The 19,415-nt window shown below is 39.8% G+C and overlaps 1 protein-coding gene across 8 annotated transcripts in view; it reads right to left on the bottom strand.

The window, feature by feature from the left end:
* Positions 1–19,415, bottom strand: part of ELF1 (E74 like ETS transcription factor 1) — an 83,000-nt gene that overhangs the window by 25,183 nt on the left and 38,402 nt on the right. For all 8 annotated transcript variants that reach the window (XM_063149380.1, XM_063149381.1, XM_063149383.1 and 5 more), the window contains exons 2-3: positions 8,649–8,958; positions 307–481 (exon numbers count right to left, since the gene is read on the bottom strand). In XM_063149380.1, the coding sequence (XP_063005450.1) occupies positions 307–481; positions 8,649–8,720 (247 nt within the window). In that variant the 5' untranslated portion in view covers positions 8,721–8,958. The remainder of the gene's footprint in view (positions 1–306; positions 482–8,648; positions 8,959–19,415) is intronic.

The raw sequence follows: 19,415 nt of genomic DNA, 5'->3' as shown, positions 1-19,415 counted from the left end.
AACACCTACGAAGAACAAAGAAAAACCTTCTTGGTTCTCTAAGCATCCATTGTTGATGGATGAAACTCTTTATCATTGGGAAGAGTGCACCTGGGATTGCAAGCCACCTGCCAACAATATTAATGCCATTTTCTCTGTCTTGTATAGAATTAACAGCATTCAATACCACTATTCATTTTGCTCCCTGCTGCTTTTTGTCCTTTAACTTTCTTCCTGCATTAGTCACAGCCATCTTGATACAAAGACACAGAGAAGTCTTTGCACCAAGAGAGTGCAGAGTAGCAGAGAGGTGGTTTTATTGCCAACCTGTGAGGGTGATATCATCATCTTCTATGATTTGCTCTTCTGCAACATCCAGAGAGTTCTCAGTGATCATGTCACTAGGTTCATCCACGCAGGTTAAGCCAGAGTAGTTATGTAGGAGTTCTGCACTAGGAACATGCTCCACGATGACAGCAGGGAAAATAGATGGATCACCAAGCTAGAGGGTGGAGAAAAAAAACCCCAAAATATTAGTTAGACTGCCTCCAATCTAGCCACTTAATGACTAATATTTCAACAGATCTGTTCTAAACCACCTGGATATCAAACTGTCAGGAAGGAATACTAAAGATGGTTTTTAGCACCTGAAAGCAAATAGCAGCAGTCCCACCAGGAGCCAGAGGCTGAATATTGCTGTAGTATCTACTGTACAGACTGTACTGATTGTACTTCAGTACATAACACCAGACTTGCATGACAGAGTTTTGCAGCATTAAAGCTGACAATACAGAGGAGTGGCACAGCACATTAAGTGCTAAACTTTGCTGGCAATAATACTGGGGGAGCAACTTGCTGCAAACACCTTCACCTTTTGCTGAGAGTGAAGGAGTCCTGTGGCTGTGAGGACTGGACAAAGCACTCACAGGCAACAAATTCCCTATGAGACATTATTTGAAAATCACCATTTTAGGGGACACTTGTTACAGAAGGAAGGGGTGTAACATGTTGATGAAAGTGCTGGAATACATTCCCTTTATAATTCTTATGGCTTTAGTCATTTGATCTTGCTCACACCACACGCCCTCGCCATTCTCCTTCCAAAGTTGGCATTTAGACATCATCCTTTGGTCTTGATAGTCATTTTACATCAGATACAGAGGAAAATATGCAGCTGGGAAACAGAAATCAAACTGACTAGCAATAATAACAAGTAACACACTTTCTGAAAAGGCAACCGCTCAACAGGAAGAGGTTTTCAGCAAATAACATCTACCACAGACACCGTATTTTTCAAAGTGAGTATTTTAAAATGTGCTTTGCAGGAAGAAAGTTATAGCAGATTGATAGCAGAACAGGTTCAAAGAAAGTCTAGTGTAACTCTAAGGTTCCCTGACTACAAAAATAAAACACATTATGAATGTGTCAAGCTTAAAAACAAGAAAAAACCTAAAAACTGGCTAAAACATATTTCTGAGAAAACCAATATATGTAGTTTTGGTCTCACCCTCCAAAGAAGAGCACAGATATGTATTTATCATGGAATCATAGAATGGCCTGGGTTGGAAGAAACTTCAAAATCATCTAGTTCCAATCCCCCTGCCATGGACAGGGACACCTTCCACTACATCAGATTGCTCAAAGTTCCATGAGCCTAGCCTTAAACACTTCCAGGGATGGGAATCCACAACTTTACTGGGCAACCTGTTCCAGTACCCTTCCATCCTCACAGTAAAGAACTTTTTCTCAATATCTAATCTAAACCTACCATCTTGTAAGTTTGAAGTCATTCCCACCTGTACTGTCACCATATGGGCTTGTAAATAGTCTCAATCTTCCCTGTAGGTTCCCTTCGGGTATTGGAAGGAAGATCAAGTAGTTTTTTTAACCACACAAGTTAAAAACCCAAGGGAAAAAATCAAGTGTATGATTACGTCCTTGTTTAATTCTTGTTTAAGAATTACTCATCTCTCACTCCTGCCACTGCACACACCGTCACAGACAGAAAATGGTATCAGAGCTATCTGCTCAACCCAGACAGTAGCTAGCCTCCCCTAGGGAAGAGTCTGGAACATAAGTACTGAACGTAGAAAGTGCAATTACAAGTTTTAAAAGGCAGTAATTACCACTTTAAATTGCTCTGTGTTTTGTAAACCATGTTTCAGCAGAAACTGTGGTAAAGGGCAATCAGCAAAAAAAGAACTAAAAACCAAAAATAGTGTTTTAATGGTTTAATGGACTCCTATCATGGACAGTCTCCTAAAAAAAAAAGTCAACAAAACCAAAATTAAAAAAAAAGATCCACCAAATAATGACCTATTCTATGAAACATGTTTCAAAAGAGAGCAATATAGTAGAAGATCAATAAAAATGAACAAAGTGCAGACCAGTTAAAGCCCTCTTGTGCAATCTTATCACCAGATGACAGGTGTATATCAAGTCATGCAACAGGACAGCTGTTACCCCACACCTTTGTGGGCACCTCTAACCAATGCTGCATTGTACTGGAGCTGAGAAATCAGAAATCATTGATAGTCAAGAGGTCCCTACTGTTCTTCAGAAAAAATCATGTTCACATTTTGCATCCTATTTGTTTACTGACCCTAACATCCTATTTGCTTCCAGGCAAGAATAAACAAATAGATTTGATTAAGTAAAAGCCACATCAACAAAAAAGTATAAAGCACTGTTAAGAGAGAAGAAAAATAAAAAACTGCATGCATTAAAGAAAAGTTTTATTTTCAACAATACATTCCATAAGCTACAAGATAGATGGTCCATTACGGCCTCATTCCTGAGATATAATTATGCTCTGCAAATAGTTTAAATACCTCAGTTTCAGTAATATGCCATGATACATAATTTTTGGGATTTAAGTTACAGACAGCTGTGGTGCAGGCACTTGGACATGAGCTAAGAACCCCAAGTTTCCTTCCTAGCCAATAGACAGGAATGGCATTTCTAGGGCACAATTTCCCTGCCCAGTTTTAGGCTCCTGTGCTATGATAGGATGCCATGCCCTAAAAACACCTGCATTGACTACGAAATGGTGGAGGCATTGAGGTGCTTGTTTCTGGTGCAGGCAGCTGTGTCCCACACTCTCCTCAGCAAGTGGCCAGCTTCCTGCTGCCCACCACGTCTGCGCAGCGAGGCGCGCTCCTCGCCCCTTCCGCCCTGCACCGCCTCAAGAGCTGCAGTGTCTGCAGCCACACGTCGAGCTGCCTGTGCTCGAGATAAGCCTTACATTAGCTTCTGCTGGAGAAGAAAATCACTTTGGCCCAGCTCTGTCCTTCTCTAATGACTGATGCTCACACCACTGGCCTGGCCTCTGAGAAGATGAGTTGTAGGAAAATGTTTCAGAATAATAAACAAAACAGATAAAATCAACTGATTGTCACATGTTTTCAGATGAATTTTTCAAAGCCCTGTTTATATTACACCCTCTTCACTTGCTATGAAACCTAGTTACAAAAGCCCAAACATCCACATGTTTCTAAAATATGCTTCTCTACTGACCAGAATGTTTCCTGTGGTACTGAACTGTGCTGCTTCACGCAGTTCTGAAGTACTTGGTTTGATCCTATGATCAGATCTGAACTGCTCTGCCAGATTAAACTGGTTTTGGCCATATCTAGAAACAATCATCATACACACAACACTCTGATATGGTTGCTATGTCTGTCTGCAGGCAGAGAAACCCCCAGGGCAATACCTCTTCACCTGAACTTGGTGCCAGACTACCAAGGAAGCTGCTGACACACTATACTTCCAAAAGGCTGGAGATGAACAGAAAAGCATTCACTCGTGGTAAGACACTTTAAATGTGCTTTTCTTTAACTTGATCACAGTTTTGAACTGGAAGAATCAGAGTAAATGTCACTTCTTGTACTCTATTATTTTAAAACTGTTGTTATAACTGCTTCCAACTCAGTCCCTACAGTGATACGATGTATGGACTTTCCTTCCTGCAATGGTTGTGAAAAAGAAAGGAAAGAACAACTTTTAATATGCTCCTACTGAGAAAAGCATTCACACAACTGCAAGTCAATTTAATTTGAAATGCATTTTTGTGGAAGTGGCCATTGTGTTTTTATACAGTATTTGCAATTGGTTATGATTTCATTTACAAGCCTTTCATTCAGTTTTAAAAGCTAATACTAATGTACACAGATGTACACATGACTATAGTGAGGTAATGCTCTTGATTTCACTGAACACATCTGAATCCCAGTTGAGAGCCAATCTAAACCTTCCTCTAGCTCTGTTTTTCTGTAAGACACAAAAATAACTGTACACATTTGGAACTACAAAAGAGCCCTTTTTTACTATGCCTCCCTTTGAATCTAGTGTGCAATAAGAACTACACACAGAGAAAACATTAAATTAAGAACTACAAGGTAGTGATTCAATTAACACAAATTAAATTACGTCTCTAATAGCAAGGTTGCAAAAGAATTTATTTCTAATACAAACATGCTTCTATATGCCCTAGCAAAAAGGGAGAGTGCAAACTATCCCAAAGTTTTTTTTAAAGTCCCAAATTAAAGTGTCAGCAATGATTTTCAAGAAATCAATACAGAGATCCATAGAAGAACAATTTGTGTATTTTAAAATTTTTCCTACTTCTGCTGCTTCATATTTCTCATACAAAATATAGGTAAAATATGACACCCTAGCTCCAGCAAAGCTTTGACTTGGCTTCAATCCATTTCCCATGTCTGCTGGACACATAAAGCAATTGAGCTACTGCTAAAATCTTCCCAAATCTTAGCCACCAAATCCCCATAGATGGACCTTTACCAATTCAGAGGAATGCAAACTTCACACAGATGAAGTTCACAGAAATCCCATAAGCGGGTCCCTGAAAGCACTGGTTATATCCCACAATCCCCTGAAAAATGAACCCCGTCCTCCTCCGAGGGCTAAAGGCAGCAATCTTCCTTTCTGCTCTCTAATTCTTTTAGTGTGTTTGACATGCTGACAAGGTGTTTCTCTTTTTCTCTGAAAATTGTCTCATCAACTGTCACCAACTGACAGAAGATCAAAACACCATCCGGGCCACGGAAATGGAAAAAATGGAAGGGGATTTCTTCTGCTTTGGAGGTACTGTCTTCTCATACTGCAAGTCTTTAAGGATGACAACTTGTCCCAGGAATAAGGTGACTAGCTTTTAACTGGTGTGGAATAAATTCTGTGTGAGTGAGTGATAGGTGAGAAGAAATACATGCAATAGATAGTAGAAGGGAAAAGCTACGTGGGGAAAAAAAAGGTGAAAGCAACCTCAGGGAAAAAACAACTGTCTTTTTAACCAAATAACAACATTCAGACTGGCAATGCAGATGACCATTTACATTAAAAAACAAACAATCCTCCCCCTCAAGAACAAATAAAGCACCCCAAAACCTTAAACAGAACTAGGGGAAGTGACCTTAGTGACTAGAAAACAGCTTTTGAAGTTTTCCTTTGCTGACAGTCCCTGTGCAGAGGCATAGGTAGCTTCTCAGCTTTAAAGGTGTTCCCACTGCCAGCATCTGAGAAGGGACCAAATTGCACAGAGGATGCTGCAGGCAGACACACAATGCTCACTTTTCTGGGAAGACAACCTCATTACAGATTTCATATTTTCCTTAAAGTCTTCATAAAACTGTAAATGGGTAAAGGAAAGGAACCTTCTGCTGGAGCTAAAAACAGCCAAAAAAATGTAGACTTTCACCTTCACCGGGTGGCTTAATCTTTCTGAAAGCCCATGGAGATAACAGGGAACATGGGAGAGCAAAGGTAGGCATGAGATGATGGTGCAGAAGTCATGGCTCAACCTAAGGTCTCAGACCCCTCTTTATCAGAAGAAAGCAGGAGAGAAACAAATGCCAGAAGTACAGAAGGGGCCTTCAGGCACAGGTTACTACAAGCATCAGAGCCACCTGAGAGAGCCCAGCCCAACATAGAGCAGTCGTGCTGGGAACCATGTTGGCAAATTAATGGCCATAATGATTCAACTTCTCCCTGACACCATTTAAAGCTTCCTGCTATGGATCTAGCCACTATACCTGCTTTTATTCAGCTTTTTAAATTAAGTTCACAAAGGACTAAATAAAAAGGCATTGAGAGAAGAAGCTACAGATAGAAAAAGAAGCAGGTTTAGGCAGTGGCGTTGACTCAGCCAAAGCCTGCAGGAACTCCTACCCAGTTTTGTTTGTGCCGTCTCCCTCTGTCTCACAACAACAACAAAAGAACCCAAACAAACAAAACAAAAGCACAGAAAAAAGCGGGGGAAAAAAGGGCAAACTCTCTATTTTAACCAGATTTCTGACATGTAGAAGAAGCCACACAGGTTATCAGTAGCCTTAACCCAAGCCACTTGTTCCCTTCTGAATATTATAAGGATATTTTCACTTCATTTCTTCCTCACCACAGAGCTACTATGTGATAAATGAAACCTCCAAGTATAATGAAAAATTTAAAAATCATTCTTTTTAAACTAGAAAAAATAAAGCTGATAAGAGCAAGTCCTTCCCGTTCACACGGGTCCATGTGACTGAGCCCCTCCCACTGGCATCTGACACTGAATGCTTACATTTGCAAACTGTTCATAATTTATGGTTGTTTAACCAAGACTTAAAAAAAAAAAAAAAAAGCAAAATAGCTATGAATTATGACTTCCCTAAAATACTGAGCATAGCTGCCACTTAGACCCTGAACCTCTCCCCACAGCTGTCCCATGTCCCAAGAGCTCTTGGCACAAGAGAGCTCCAGGCAAAGCTTTGACAAGAAGAAAAGTACCAAAGTTGTTAAAAGTCCAGCTTGTGAGGGCATTGCAAAAATAACTATCAAAAGATAAGTTAAATAACATCATTTGTATACAATGAAGATCCAAAAAACTGCTTTTGCTCAACACAGAGCACTTACAGAGCTAACACTTCTGCAAAGTACACAAATTCTGTTGTCCGTCCCTAAATACAACTAATCTAAGAACTTAGAAACTTTAGAAGTAGCAATAGCTCCTGTGTAGTAAGAAGCAGATCAACCAAGTATAAGCAAGAAGCAGTCTTTTAGGGCTAAGGTACTACAAGCTCTCAGCCAAAGGAAAATTTGTTTCAGCTTCCCAGGTCTTCACCTGTGCAGGAGTTCTTTTCTACAACTGGGCATTTAAAATTTACCTTCAGGCAGCCAGCTAGCATCTTTGATATCTGAACTCAGTGAACCCAGTGATTTAAAGGGAGCTTGCATCTGACTGGAGCAATGGACTTCCTGCTATGCACCCTCTATCTCCAGCCTTTCACATCTTTGATTTCACCACCTTTAAGGTATGCTACAGAACATCTTTGCTTAGACTTCATCCAGAGCAGAATTTAGTGGGGTTATGAGATAAACATCAAGGTTGAGTTGTTCTGAAGCTGGAGAAAGCTCTGTTTAGAGAGGTTTTACTGTCCTGTTGAGCACTCCTTAGTATTTTTAAAGTTTCTCAGGTGAGCATCTGAAGAAATTGCAAGAAGCAGAATGCGTGGCTAAACAAAACAAAGCCCTATCTGCTCACACTACCCCTCCCAGGAACCACACTGAAGTAGCCCTCCCTACCTCAATTCTCCCATTTCCTATTGGTTTGAAAAGTAAAGCCAGCAATGAACAACGAGCAGAGGCAATAAGTAAGGCTCATTTTTGACTACGCTTGTGCAATTCCCATATCTAAATCCCCAGGCTACCACAAGCTCTGGAAAAATACAGGGAAGGAAGTTACATTACTAATTCCACCCAAAACTGAGTTAGCACTTTAGACAGACAACACTCAGTTCATTGAAATGATCGCATGACTCTGACAGCAGAAACAGGCCAGTGACCCAGCCAGATATTAGGCCATACAGAAAACCAGAGACAAGATCATAAAACCAAAAGCAGGGTATTTTTTTAAGAGAGGAGAATAAATGCTTTTTACATTAACAAAAATGGAATAGTTTGTCATGGCACTTAGCCTTTAAAAAGGCTCAGACACCTCATTTCTTGTTAATAAATGCAAGCTCTAATATTAACCACCAGCTATAGAGAAGCTGCATTATTTTTACAATAGGAATCCTACATTGAAGCTTCAGGACTCACAGGATGTGGTTTAAATAATCACCACCTAACCGAGAGTCTGCGTAGGTAGAAACAGACATATTTTCCCTGTAGTGTAAAAGAAACCAATGCAAATTACTTTCAAGCTTATTTCTGAATAAGCCTCATGCAGTAATACAATTTAGAAACCAATCTGTAAATAACAGTGAGCAGGTACCTACTGCTCCTTCCAGTCATCTGCAGGGAGACCATTACTTCTACTCAGAATTTTATCCTAGTACACTAGAGAAGTTGAAACTAGTATAAAATACCATCATTTTGAGAATTCTATATCACATATGCATCGATTCTACTGGCACAAATCAGCAAAACAGGAAAAATATTTTTGGAGGAAGATGTCTCTGCAATACTGCAGAGGTTATAACATTTCAGCCAATTTCTGTTCCGCGTATGCAAGTTACGGGAAGCAACAGGAAGCTTTTGAAACAGCACAAAGATCTGCTGCAACAATAATGACCTCAATGTTTCCTTTTTGTGTTTTACACCACATTTTTTCCTCGTGTTTCATAATACTCCTAACACCAACTTGTACAAATATGGTTTCTTACACCATCCCATACCTGCTGCTCATCCTCCATGACGTTGCTGGCAAATTCAAACACAAGCTCATTCTGCTGTACAACTGCTGCCATAATAACGCATTCCCAGGTCTCAGCTCCACATACAAAGAAAAATGTTCTTGAATGTGAATGAACAGAGAGCTTCACTGAGGTCCAGCTGGGCAGAAAGGCAGGTTCACAAAATGGATCAAGTATCAATGTTTGTGTTTCTTAGATCATCAGTGTTCCTGGGTTCTTCTCTTCTCAAAGCAAAACAAAACAAGGCAAATCCTTTCCTGAGTTGTTCTTCCCACCTCGATAGCCTTTACCACTGTGGAGGGAAAAATAAAAAATTATCATTAAAAAATTGTTACTTAGCAATGTGAATTTGTAGCAGTGGCAATAAAGCTTTCTACGTATTAAAACTGTTATCTACATCCAAGCAAGTCAGATACTTTTGTGTCTCCAAAGGTATTACTTTTACTGATTAATGTATGAGAACTTTCACTGAAAGTTCTGAAACAGAACTGTTTCAGGAAATACGGCATCAGTTTCAAAGTGTTTCATATTAAAAGCATGAGTCTAAGGAAATGTTATAAAAGTTAACAAAGAGAAAATCCATATTTTCATTTGATTCAGATATGAAGTTTTCACATTCATTAAAACCTCTCATCTTCAAAGTTTATTCAAAGTGAACATACAAAAAACTCAGACAGACCTACTCAGCTGTAGGATATCCCAAGTATATCACATTTCTTCTTCACACACAGTTCAAATTTAACAAAGTTGTTGTTTTGCAAGTAAAATGGTCTGCATCTTGAATCCCCGTTTAAAAATGATGAAACCAATAAATAAACTCTTTGTACAATCCAGAGAGTGCCCACATTCCTACATGAAGCAGATCTTCAGCTTCATATTAAAAATGCACTGTGAATGTACCCTTATCTCTACCAGAGGCTCTCAAGCAGCCGGAAGGAAACAGCACTGACCACGTCACGGCAAATTAGAACTGTCAAAAAAACTGCACAGTACAAAGAAAAAAAATCCCCAACTACTGAACATAAACAGCTTTGGTGAAAGGATGCCTGCCCACAGCTCCCAGGCTGTTACTTACTCATCTGTGCCAAAGGTAAACTCAGTTAGGGTGAGCTGACCAAGAGGCTGCTGCACCACCTCTGCCGAAAGAGGAGAGCGCAAGAAGAACTCTTCGTATGCAACTCAGGTGACCCAGACATTAATTTAAATATCTACCATTTCAAATAATAACGGGAACAGGTATCTAAAATTAGGAACCTAAGGAGTGTGTTGGTGCCTAGGAATTTTAATCAATATATTTTAAAAGAAGAAAAATGTGCGGTTCCTAGTGTTTTGAGCAAAATTCTTTAGACTGCCTTCGATTAAGTGTTGCTGTGACAAAAGAATAAGGGGCAGAGGTCTAAGATGCACCCATCCAGATTGAGACCCACAGGAGAATCCACATCAGTGCCTTTGGTGATGATTAGCATCTGCCTTTGTACAGGAGGTTTAACTTTGCCTTGTTTTTGCAGTAGGCTCAAACTCAAAAAAAATGAAGATCCTCTTCCTCTCCCCACTGCCAAGCAATTTAATTAGGGAGGATCATGTCAGAGACTTGTACTCCCTCACTCAAGGAAATGTAACAGCTGCTTCTCCTATATAGGTTGTGGTATTCCCAAATTCCTAAGTAGTGATGGCAGAGCATTTAGGCATTTAAGTCACTAGATCCTACCCTTCTAAGAAATCAGGAAACCCAAGATTATGCAAACAGGAGAACCTCCCCAACTTCCAAAGCGTGCTCTAATTAGCTGTTAAAAGGTTTGTAAGAGTAGCCACAACCTTAACAACAGAATATTTGCTTTAATGAGAGTTACACGCAGGAACAGAGAAGGAAGTGCTGTAGGAACCATTTCAACCTCAGCGCTTGCACTTTAGTGGTTGACTTGAATAGTTAATGAGGCTTTCTCCATACTTTGGCAGAGTTATGGCACTGAAAGCATTACATGCAACCATATAATCCTGGGTGACTTCCCAAAATTTAATTATTTGGCCTTGCCTTTTGGAAGATGCCATTAGGGAGTAGACACACATTGCCGGCATAGTGGGAATAGGCACAACTTGGCCCATCCTAGACTCCTATCATCCTGTATACCAGCCTGAAAATTAAGTATATTACTCTACAATATATAGTTTAATATTGCCTACAGACACTGATTCAAGTGGGTCAATCTATGCCAACAGGGATACACCAACTTTTTCAGAAGAGAAGACAGTTATGGAAATTTACATTGACTAAACTTTACATAAAGTAATAGAAGTACAACTTCTATTTTGGTTCCTGCTTAGGAATAAATTGTAACTGTCCAACAAGATGAAATAATATTTTAACTCACACCCTCTAATCACTGAAGAGCAACTTCACTGTAAGGGATCCCAAAGCAAACAGGGAAATACAAGAACCTCCTCAGTTGTCCAAATTTAAACTTCTGTTTAAATACAGGTTAAACTAATTGCTCAGAGTCAGAATACTGCAAGGGCTTATAATCACAGCCACTACATTGACTGAAGCCACATGTATGAACAAAGGCTACAAGTTCTTTAGATCCAGTAACTTTTTACGGTCAATAACAATTAATACAGTCAATGTAAAATTGGGATAAAGGACATGCTGGAGACACAGGTTACCCAGTAAGGTCTTAAATATAAGGAAAACTGGAGGTCAAGCTACCCTAAAAATTTTAACAGCTCCCCACCTGCACTGGGAGCTGACATTTCCTTCCATTAGTGCCGGGTTATCCATTATTCTGTAAAACATTAATATTTTACAGTAGATACTACAATACCAAAATGTACACTAAATGCATAAGATACAAAAGCTGTGGCAGTAAACTTACTAAAAGCCATAAAGAAATATTTCCTTACTTTTTGTTTTAAAAAAGAAACCACAAAACTCTCAATACAAAACTAATTATCCTGATTTAATATAATTTAAGCAACTGCAGCAGCATATTGCATTTAATCCACACAAACAATGCTTAAACCAGTGATACTATGCTAACATGAAAGTAATCATCTGATGCCACTGTAGGAATGGTCAGTCAAAAGCTGCACTATGGTGATGCAGTGATGTGAGACTGTTCCTCCTCCCCTACACCCCGACCCAAAAATCACCAAGGGCTCTATAAATAAAGACAAGTGATACATTCTTTTTACAAAAGAAACATCTACCACAACATTAGTACCAAATCCAAAGACAAGTGAGTGAACAAGCTTTAGCGAGCTTTTACATCTAACTTTATAAAAGTTAGGGACTCAGACTATTACTGTTTTTGCAGGATATTTTTCATTACTTCTGTTCAGTGTATAGTAATAGCAAATGATCTATTGGGCAACAACAGCACAGCAGAATAATGTAAAAGTGCTTTCCTTTACTCCATATTAATTTCTCTGCCATACAGAAAACAAGAGCAGCTTTTCACAGAACCCAGCAGAATTCTAAACCAGCTATATTTTCCTTCACATCTATTTTCATAAACTGTGCTTTCATTATTCCAACCATCACAGGGTCCTGCTGTCTATAGGCTAACACAAACACAACTATTGTTTTTGTTATGTAATGCCACTTATCCTCTGCCTGATTTTACATACATCTGCAAGTAGAAAATAAGTTATTTGCAAACAGCATAAAAAGTGTAAATTCTATTCACATGCACAGTAAGCTTGACTACATACAAATAATCCTAGGAGAAAGGGAACCCAATATATATTATCATAAAATTTACATCAAATTTTCAGAACTACTACTTACTTCAGGAGGAAGTAAGGTTTTGCTTTCATTTTTACTAATTGTTGTACAAATATATTATAAAAAGCAGCATTAAAACACAATAATATAAACAAACATCTTTATTTTTGTTAATCCTTTAAACAGAACTCAAATTATTTCAATCCCCCTGGAAGCTCCCTCACCCACTGATTTCAACATCTAGGAACAAGCTCCTCAATCAGTCTGTCAAAAAGCACATTCAGTCAATCTAAGCTTTAGTACATGCTACTCTGGAATCCCAGAAGATGCACGGTAGGATTCTGTCCTAAACATCAGCTAGACATCATAACTTTCCCCACCACTCTTTACCATTTATGCCTTCCAGTTAGTCCTAGCCCGCTGAGGACTAACTGAGCCAGTTCAACAAAGCTTCTAAGAAAACCTCCAGAACCAATCCTTTTGGTCCCAATGGTCAAGTTGCAGTATCGCAACTAGGCTCCATGCTGGAATCCACAAACTCTCCTTCAAATCCTGATAAAATGAGCCACTACCTTATCATTCAAGCACTGTAATGCAGAACACCAAAATGAGACAATGGCACCAGACTGCAGCAGGCGTAGCAGGCATCAAAGTACCAGGCAGAAACACAAAAATTTGCTAAAGGTCAGCTATGAGCTTAGAAGACTCAATTCCTGCTACTGAGAGCATCCCAGATAGCTGAAAGATGCCTCCAGGAAGCTACTGGATCCAGTCCCATTTAGGGTTACTAAAAATGACTGCAATCATCCTGCACAGCCTTTCTCATGAAATTAATAAGATCATTCATATATTTAAATCAAGAACCAGCTTAGTGCTTTAAGATTCAAGTGCAGATCTGAATTCTGAGTTACTGACAAAACAATTCCACTCATTCAACACAGGGACAAATCACTTGAGATTGGACTTTCCCATTGATTTGCTAAGACAGTCTGTAGCATTAGCACTAGCCTAGAAATGTCAAAGTTGTGACTTAACAGAAATGTAAAGCTGAACCCCTCCCTTCTTTACACCATCTTGGATACAGAGAAAAGAGGGGACTGAATGAGAGGGAAGGGAAGATTACAGAAATCTGAACAGAAGGACTGAGAACCATCTCAGGTGAGATCAAACACATGGATGGTAACCACATCATTTCACTCAAATTTCTAACTCCATTCTATCAGCAGAGGTTAAGGATAGTTCAACCCAGAGTCAGTTCACCTTCTGAAGAGTCAACAAGTACCATCATAGAGTCAGGTTTTCTTAAAAAGGAGGGCAAAGCTGAATAATATTGCAATTCTCTTAATGCAGAAATCCCAGACCAACAATCATCTTTATATATAGTCCACACCAAGCATAAATAGTATTCTGTGGCATTCTTTATGGACTAATTTTTACTATCCATTAATATCTCAAATTTGCACAGGACAAGGGACTTGAAACATGTGCTTAGACCCAGGGCATCTGCAATGATGAAATGACAAGAAGAACAAATTAATATATGTCACTTGGCACAAAAAGTTTCTGAAGCCTCAGTCTTTCTACTGCTCACACAAATTAAAGGAGATAGAAAAACAACATGGTTAAGAGGGTAGAACTGAGGAAGGAAAGAAGCAACATAAAGAACAGACTCAAGTCTTCTGAGAGCATCCATGCTGCCTAGGGCAAACTGTGCAAAGGGCAGCTGACATAATAAAAGCCAACAGAGTGACCTTTGCTGAGCTTTCATTAAGGACAAAGAAATCATCAGTATCAATAAATCCCTGTTTTGCAGCCTGTCTGGAAACCACAGGCTCCTAGTGCATATACAGCAAGGAGGACAGAGAGTAAGAGGGCTTATCTGTTAAATATAAACAAGTGTAAAACCCCAAAACTGACACAAAAGCCAGTCAATATCGAAGAAATTAAATGAACCCACTTGACACAAAAGCAATGTTTACTCCAAAGAGAAAAAAACAACAAACACAAGCAACAAACTCTTTGCTATCACAAAAAAATTTCACATTTTGAGCTCTTTTTTGTAACTATCTCTTTTAGCCTTAACATTTTAATTTAAGGCCAGATTCCTTTCCAGACTACTAACAGTAATTGCTCCACCACTGTGTACGGACTCCCCCACCCCTGAAAACTCTTTTCTTCCAATCTCCCATGCTCCCTCAGATTTTTTAAGTCCCTTTTATTCAGCACATTTATGTAACACAGCTGTTGAACACAAACCCAGCAACCTGGCAGAGCACTGCTGGGAAGGCTGAAAAAAATAAAAGCATGGTTGAGGCTTTTTTTTTTCCCTCTGTATCCTCTCCCACCAGCACGCTCAATGTGTCAAGGCAGCCTCAAATCAGTGTAGGTGTGTAGATGTAAAGCACTCTAAGTAATTGATTTATGCTGCAGCAACAAAAGATCAGCCTACCACCAACAGGCCCGGCCTAAAGAGCGACCTAAAAGATACTGAGGTGAGACAGGCTTTTCCACTGAAGCTCCTGAGCTCCAAAAAAAAGTACTTGAGCATCTGTAAAGAGCAAACCTCCCTAATTTGATCAGGCAAGGAAACGCCAGGTCGGGTTTTAGTCACCCCTCTACGTTGCTCTAGCAAAGTAGAACCAACTCAACAGGAAAAGTTAGCTGACCTAAAGCAGGGAGCAAGGACACTCCAGAGGGAATAGAGGGTCCAAATCCACTTCCCCATTCCCCCAACATGAAAATAACTGAATTTTGCATTTTCATAAACGACTGCATAGTATAAGACGAGGTTAAGGAGATGGGACATGACCTATCCCCCACGATGGGACAACTCCATTCCCCCTCTCCTCCCCAAACCATGTGAGAGATTGGATCTCTTTTCCTCCTTGCCTGCCAGCCCCCAGCTCTCTGTCCATTCCAATCAAAACTGTTTTGTGGATTCAAACACCACTTTGCAGCTGCCCAACTTTCAGCACATTAGACACCAAAAAGAGAAGAGCAGGGTAAATTTTTAGAAGTGGTTAGCCATCATCTGGCTACTCATAGAGCTTTGAAACATTTCAGACTGAATTTGGTTACTGAAGCCTCAGGTCACAGATAAATCACTTATTTCAACTACACATGCACACATGCACCAAAGCATGTGTATGAAATGTGTGCCCTTCTACTGCCTTGACTTTTAACTTCAGGTGCAGCTGTTTTGCCTACCAAAGACTAAAAAACCCCCACATCTCTATACAATAGGGGATACACAAAAGTCCTCCTTCTCTGCTTCCAGTTCATCACCTCCACCCACTGCTGCTCATCAACACCCCAGTGCCGCTGGGAAAATATACAGTTTGATCTTCTCCTCACTCACTGAAAGCCAAACAAGATGAACTGCATCCCCCCCCACCCCCAAAAAGGACACCTAAAAGGACAGTGTCCCCCAGACAGTGTATGGGGACAGCACACAGTTTGCCAGGCCTGAAAGAATTCCAGAGTCTGTCTTCCAGCCATGGAATGGAGCAGCACTGACACCTCAGTATGAACATCTTGGTCTTGGAAAGCTAACATCTGTGCATGGGCATTGTCAAAAAGGAGAGAGGGTGTCAGCCATGAAAAATGCTGGCCACAAGCACACCACCACACTGAGCTCCTGGGCAACTGACAGCATGACTGCACATCTTTCTAAGAATTCTCTGTAGGACTATCTAAAGGTCTCTTATCCTAACAAAACCATCAGGATTTGTTATGGGGAATGTTTCTGAAAGCATGGCCTTTTGCAGTAATGTAATATGGATCCAAGGAGCAGCTGAAAACATAACATGCATAGCAAAGACCTGCTTCTCCTCTTGCTAGTGCAAAATGGTACACAAACACACTAATGTCCAGTAAATGCAGAGGCTGGAAGTGTGGTTTGCTGGTCCAAAACTCTTGGCAGTCACTAACTTGGTCTGCCCCTTGATTCTATCTTTTGTAGTTAATTCATCACTATTGGTAGAGAAAGGAGAAAATCAGGTGATTATATTTCCCAGGGAAACATTCAATTAAGTCATCAAGGCAACTAGTTTTGAAAGAATGAAAGAAAAGCAATTAAAAATGCATCAGCCTAGATGTACTTGCTCAAACTCGTTGCTACAGACATGACAGAAGTGAAAATCTTAGGAAAATTGTAAAATGTTTTAAAAACAGCTCAATGTAATCAGACCCAACCAGCCCCATTACATAAGGATTTCTTTTTAAACAATGGAAAAGAGCTGTCTTAACACAAGACAAACCTTCAGTAATGCAGATCGCAATCATGTGTATCTAAATGTAGGATTTTGCTGTAATTTATTCCTGTTAACTGCACACTTTTGGATTTACATTTTTTCCATCAGAAAAATAGTAATATATTAAACATTACAAAACCAGAATAAATTGACTAGAAGTTGGATATGACACTGCAAATGTCCACCTAGTCTAGCTCACCAAGTGGTAAGTGATACTAATTACAGAGAGAAAGGAAAACAAAAGGTCTCTCATTACTTCCTCTCCTATAACAATTAGTATAAGCTATTTTATCCAATAGTAAATTTGCAGGGAGCAGACAGGTTTTATGTCTTGTAATAAGATAACCAAATTACCAGCATTAATAAGTAACATTAGTATCAAATATATCTTCCTATTTTTCACACTGCACAAAACCTCAAAATGCTGTTTTAAAAAAAGATACCAAGAAAACAGTAAATTGATGAAATCCCAAATCAGGTTCCAAAATTTTTGCAAACCAAATGCATTATTCCAGTGATACAAAATACATGTTTTTAAAGGCACCTTTAAGTGGTTTCTTGCATTTAATAGCACCTTTTATGGAGCATTAAGACCACAAGCCTACAAGCATCTATAACAATAGAGCTGCAGATAAGTCAAATTTCAGTGATTTCTAAGGGAAAGTTCCCTTGCATCTTTCAGAAAGAGCTGAAGGGCTGAGCTCCAAGACAGCTAAAACAGGATATGAGGAAACCTGTAAAAGAGGGGTGGAGGAGGGAAGAACTGTTTGACCCTGCAAGATCTTGCTCTTTTGATTAACACATACACACAGGAAAATGAAGTAGTGGCAGTGGGAGGAAGAAAGATCAGAGAAACTAAATATAATTGCTTTGGAAGGGTGCCAAACTTCACAAATTACCAGTTGCTAGTCTGTACCCAATACTGACATAAAACTGTCAATCGTTCTCTAAAAACCATTTTGCCTATAAATTAGTAGCACAGTCATTATTTTTAAATCACCTGCAGGTAAAAGTCAAGTTTACCAAAGAAAAACTGATGGCCAAAAACAATAACTTTTTTTTTTAGCTTCACTATAAATGAGCTATATATATATATATATATATATATATATATATATATATATATATATATATATATGAAAAAGGAAAACAAAAAAAAGAGGCCAACAGAGATCAAGTTCAAGTTAAAAGTTTCTTACTCCAGGCAACCTCTTCCAGCCAAGTATCAGTAATTCTAGATCAGGGAGTTAAATTCCCACAGGACTTTTTCAGTGTTCTGCAAAAGTTGCTACAGGACCCAGCTCAGTAAAAACCCCATTACAACTTCTGCAACACAGATTTTTAGCATTCTGTGGGTTTTGTTTTGCAAATAATTTTTTTAAAAACTCTTCTAACTGGACTGTCAAGTACCACAAACAAAATACTTTACTAAGTTCAAAATTACTCTCTGACATAGCCATACTGTGTGATTTGCATTTCTATGTTGGAGTACTTGAGCAGTTTCAGAAATCTGAATTTAATGGACGTGCACCAGCTAGAAAGGGGCACAAACTAATCCACAGAGAACCCACTGAGGCCTCCTCCTTCCCAAACTCACAGACAGACCTGGACTTCAAGCCTCAGTTTGGTACTTTGTTCTTGTCAGTGATGTTTACGTTCAAGGCTGCATTCGGAAAGTGACAGTTTGAGAAATATAAGGGGTCTTACCTTTGCAGTGTCTTTAAAAAAGCTGTAAGGATACAGAGCAGATTAGGCCATGTTTGCCTCTCATTTGCTGTCAGCTGTCAGCAAAATGAACAGTCAAAAGCCTCTGGAGCAGGCTGGTATTAGTCAGCTAGACTTGAATTTCCAGTTCTTTTACATTGCTGTCTATTTTCCTCCATTAGGTTAGCCTGTCCTACCCTGGTATCAGATTACAGGGAGCCAACATTTATAGCACCTTGCAAAACAGTCGAATATATCACATACCTAAGTCTGCCTATACCTGCTGCCCTCAATGCTTAACCCTTTCTACCAACAGGAGAAACATTTATTCTGAGTTAGACTGTATCACCTACAAAACATTTGCAGCAGAGGAGTCCTTTTTCCTTCTTACCTCACAGCTTACGCGATGGAGTGAGATTTCATTTTAGGAACTGTGGAACACACAGGCAGGCTCCACCAAGAACAGAGGCTCCAAGACAACCCCCAAGAACAAACCTGCACCTGCAGACCCTACCTCCAACAAGAGCCCTGGCCTGGAAGCACTTGTGGTTTATCTCAGCAGGTCTGAGAAGCCCCAGTCCCCATTCTGGGTGCAAAATCATGCAATTACACTGATTCCCTGCCTCCCCTCAGACCCTGCTGCTAGAGCAGGGGTAGGCAGGCGTGCTCTCAGCACATAATTGGAATGGCACAAGGAGAAGGTGCTTCCAGCCCATGGCTCTCCCAGCAACACTGGTTTCCTTCTGCCCAGCCAGGATGCGGTGCTGCCCCGGGCTTGGCTGTTCCACCATCTCCCTGATGGCTTTTAGCCCAACTCCCCTTTCTGGAAGGTGTCCTGCTAACCCTATTCTCACAGAATAGCACCTACAACTTAGACAGTGGCAAGTCAAATCCTGCAATGCTGAAACAAAAGGAGCAGCGATTTCCCTCTTTGCACAAGGTGCATGGCCATCCCATGGCCAGCAGCTGCAGTGGGCTAAGAGGGTTAAGTAATGAGAAACAGTACAGCCCATACCACTAAGCACTGCAACTAATACTTATCTCTAAGCTGCTCTAACTCAGCCCTAGACA

Source organism: Melospiza melodia, chromosome 2 (assembly GCF_035770615.1).
Source record: "Melospiza melodia melodia isolate bMelMel2 chromosome 2, bMelMel2.pri, whole genome shotgun sequence".
NCBI lineage: Eukaryota > Metazoa > Chordata > Aves > Passeriformes > Passerellidae > Melospiza > Melospiza melodia.
This window is presented reverse-complemented; position numbering and strand designations above follow the sequence as displayed.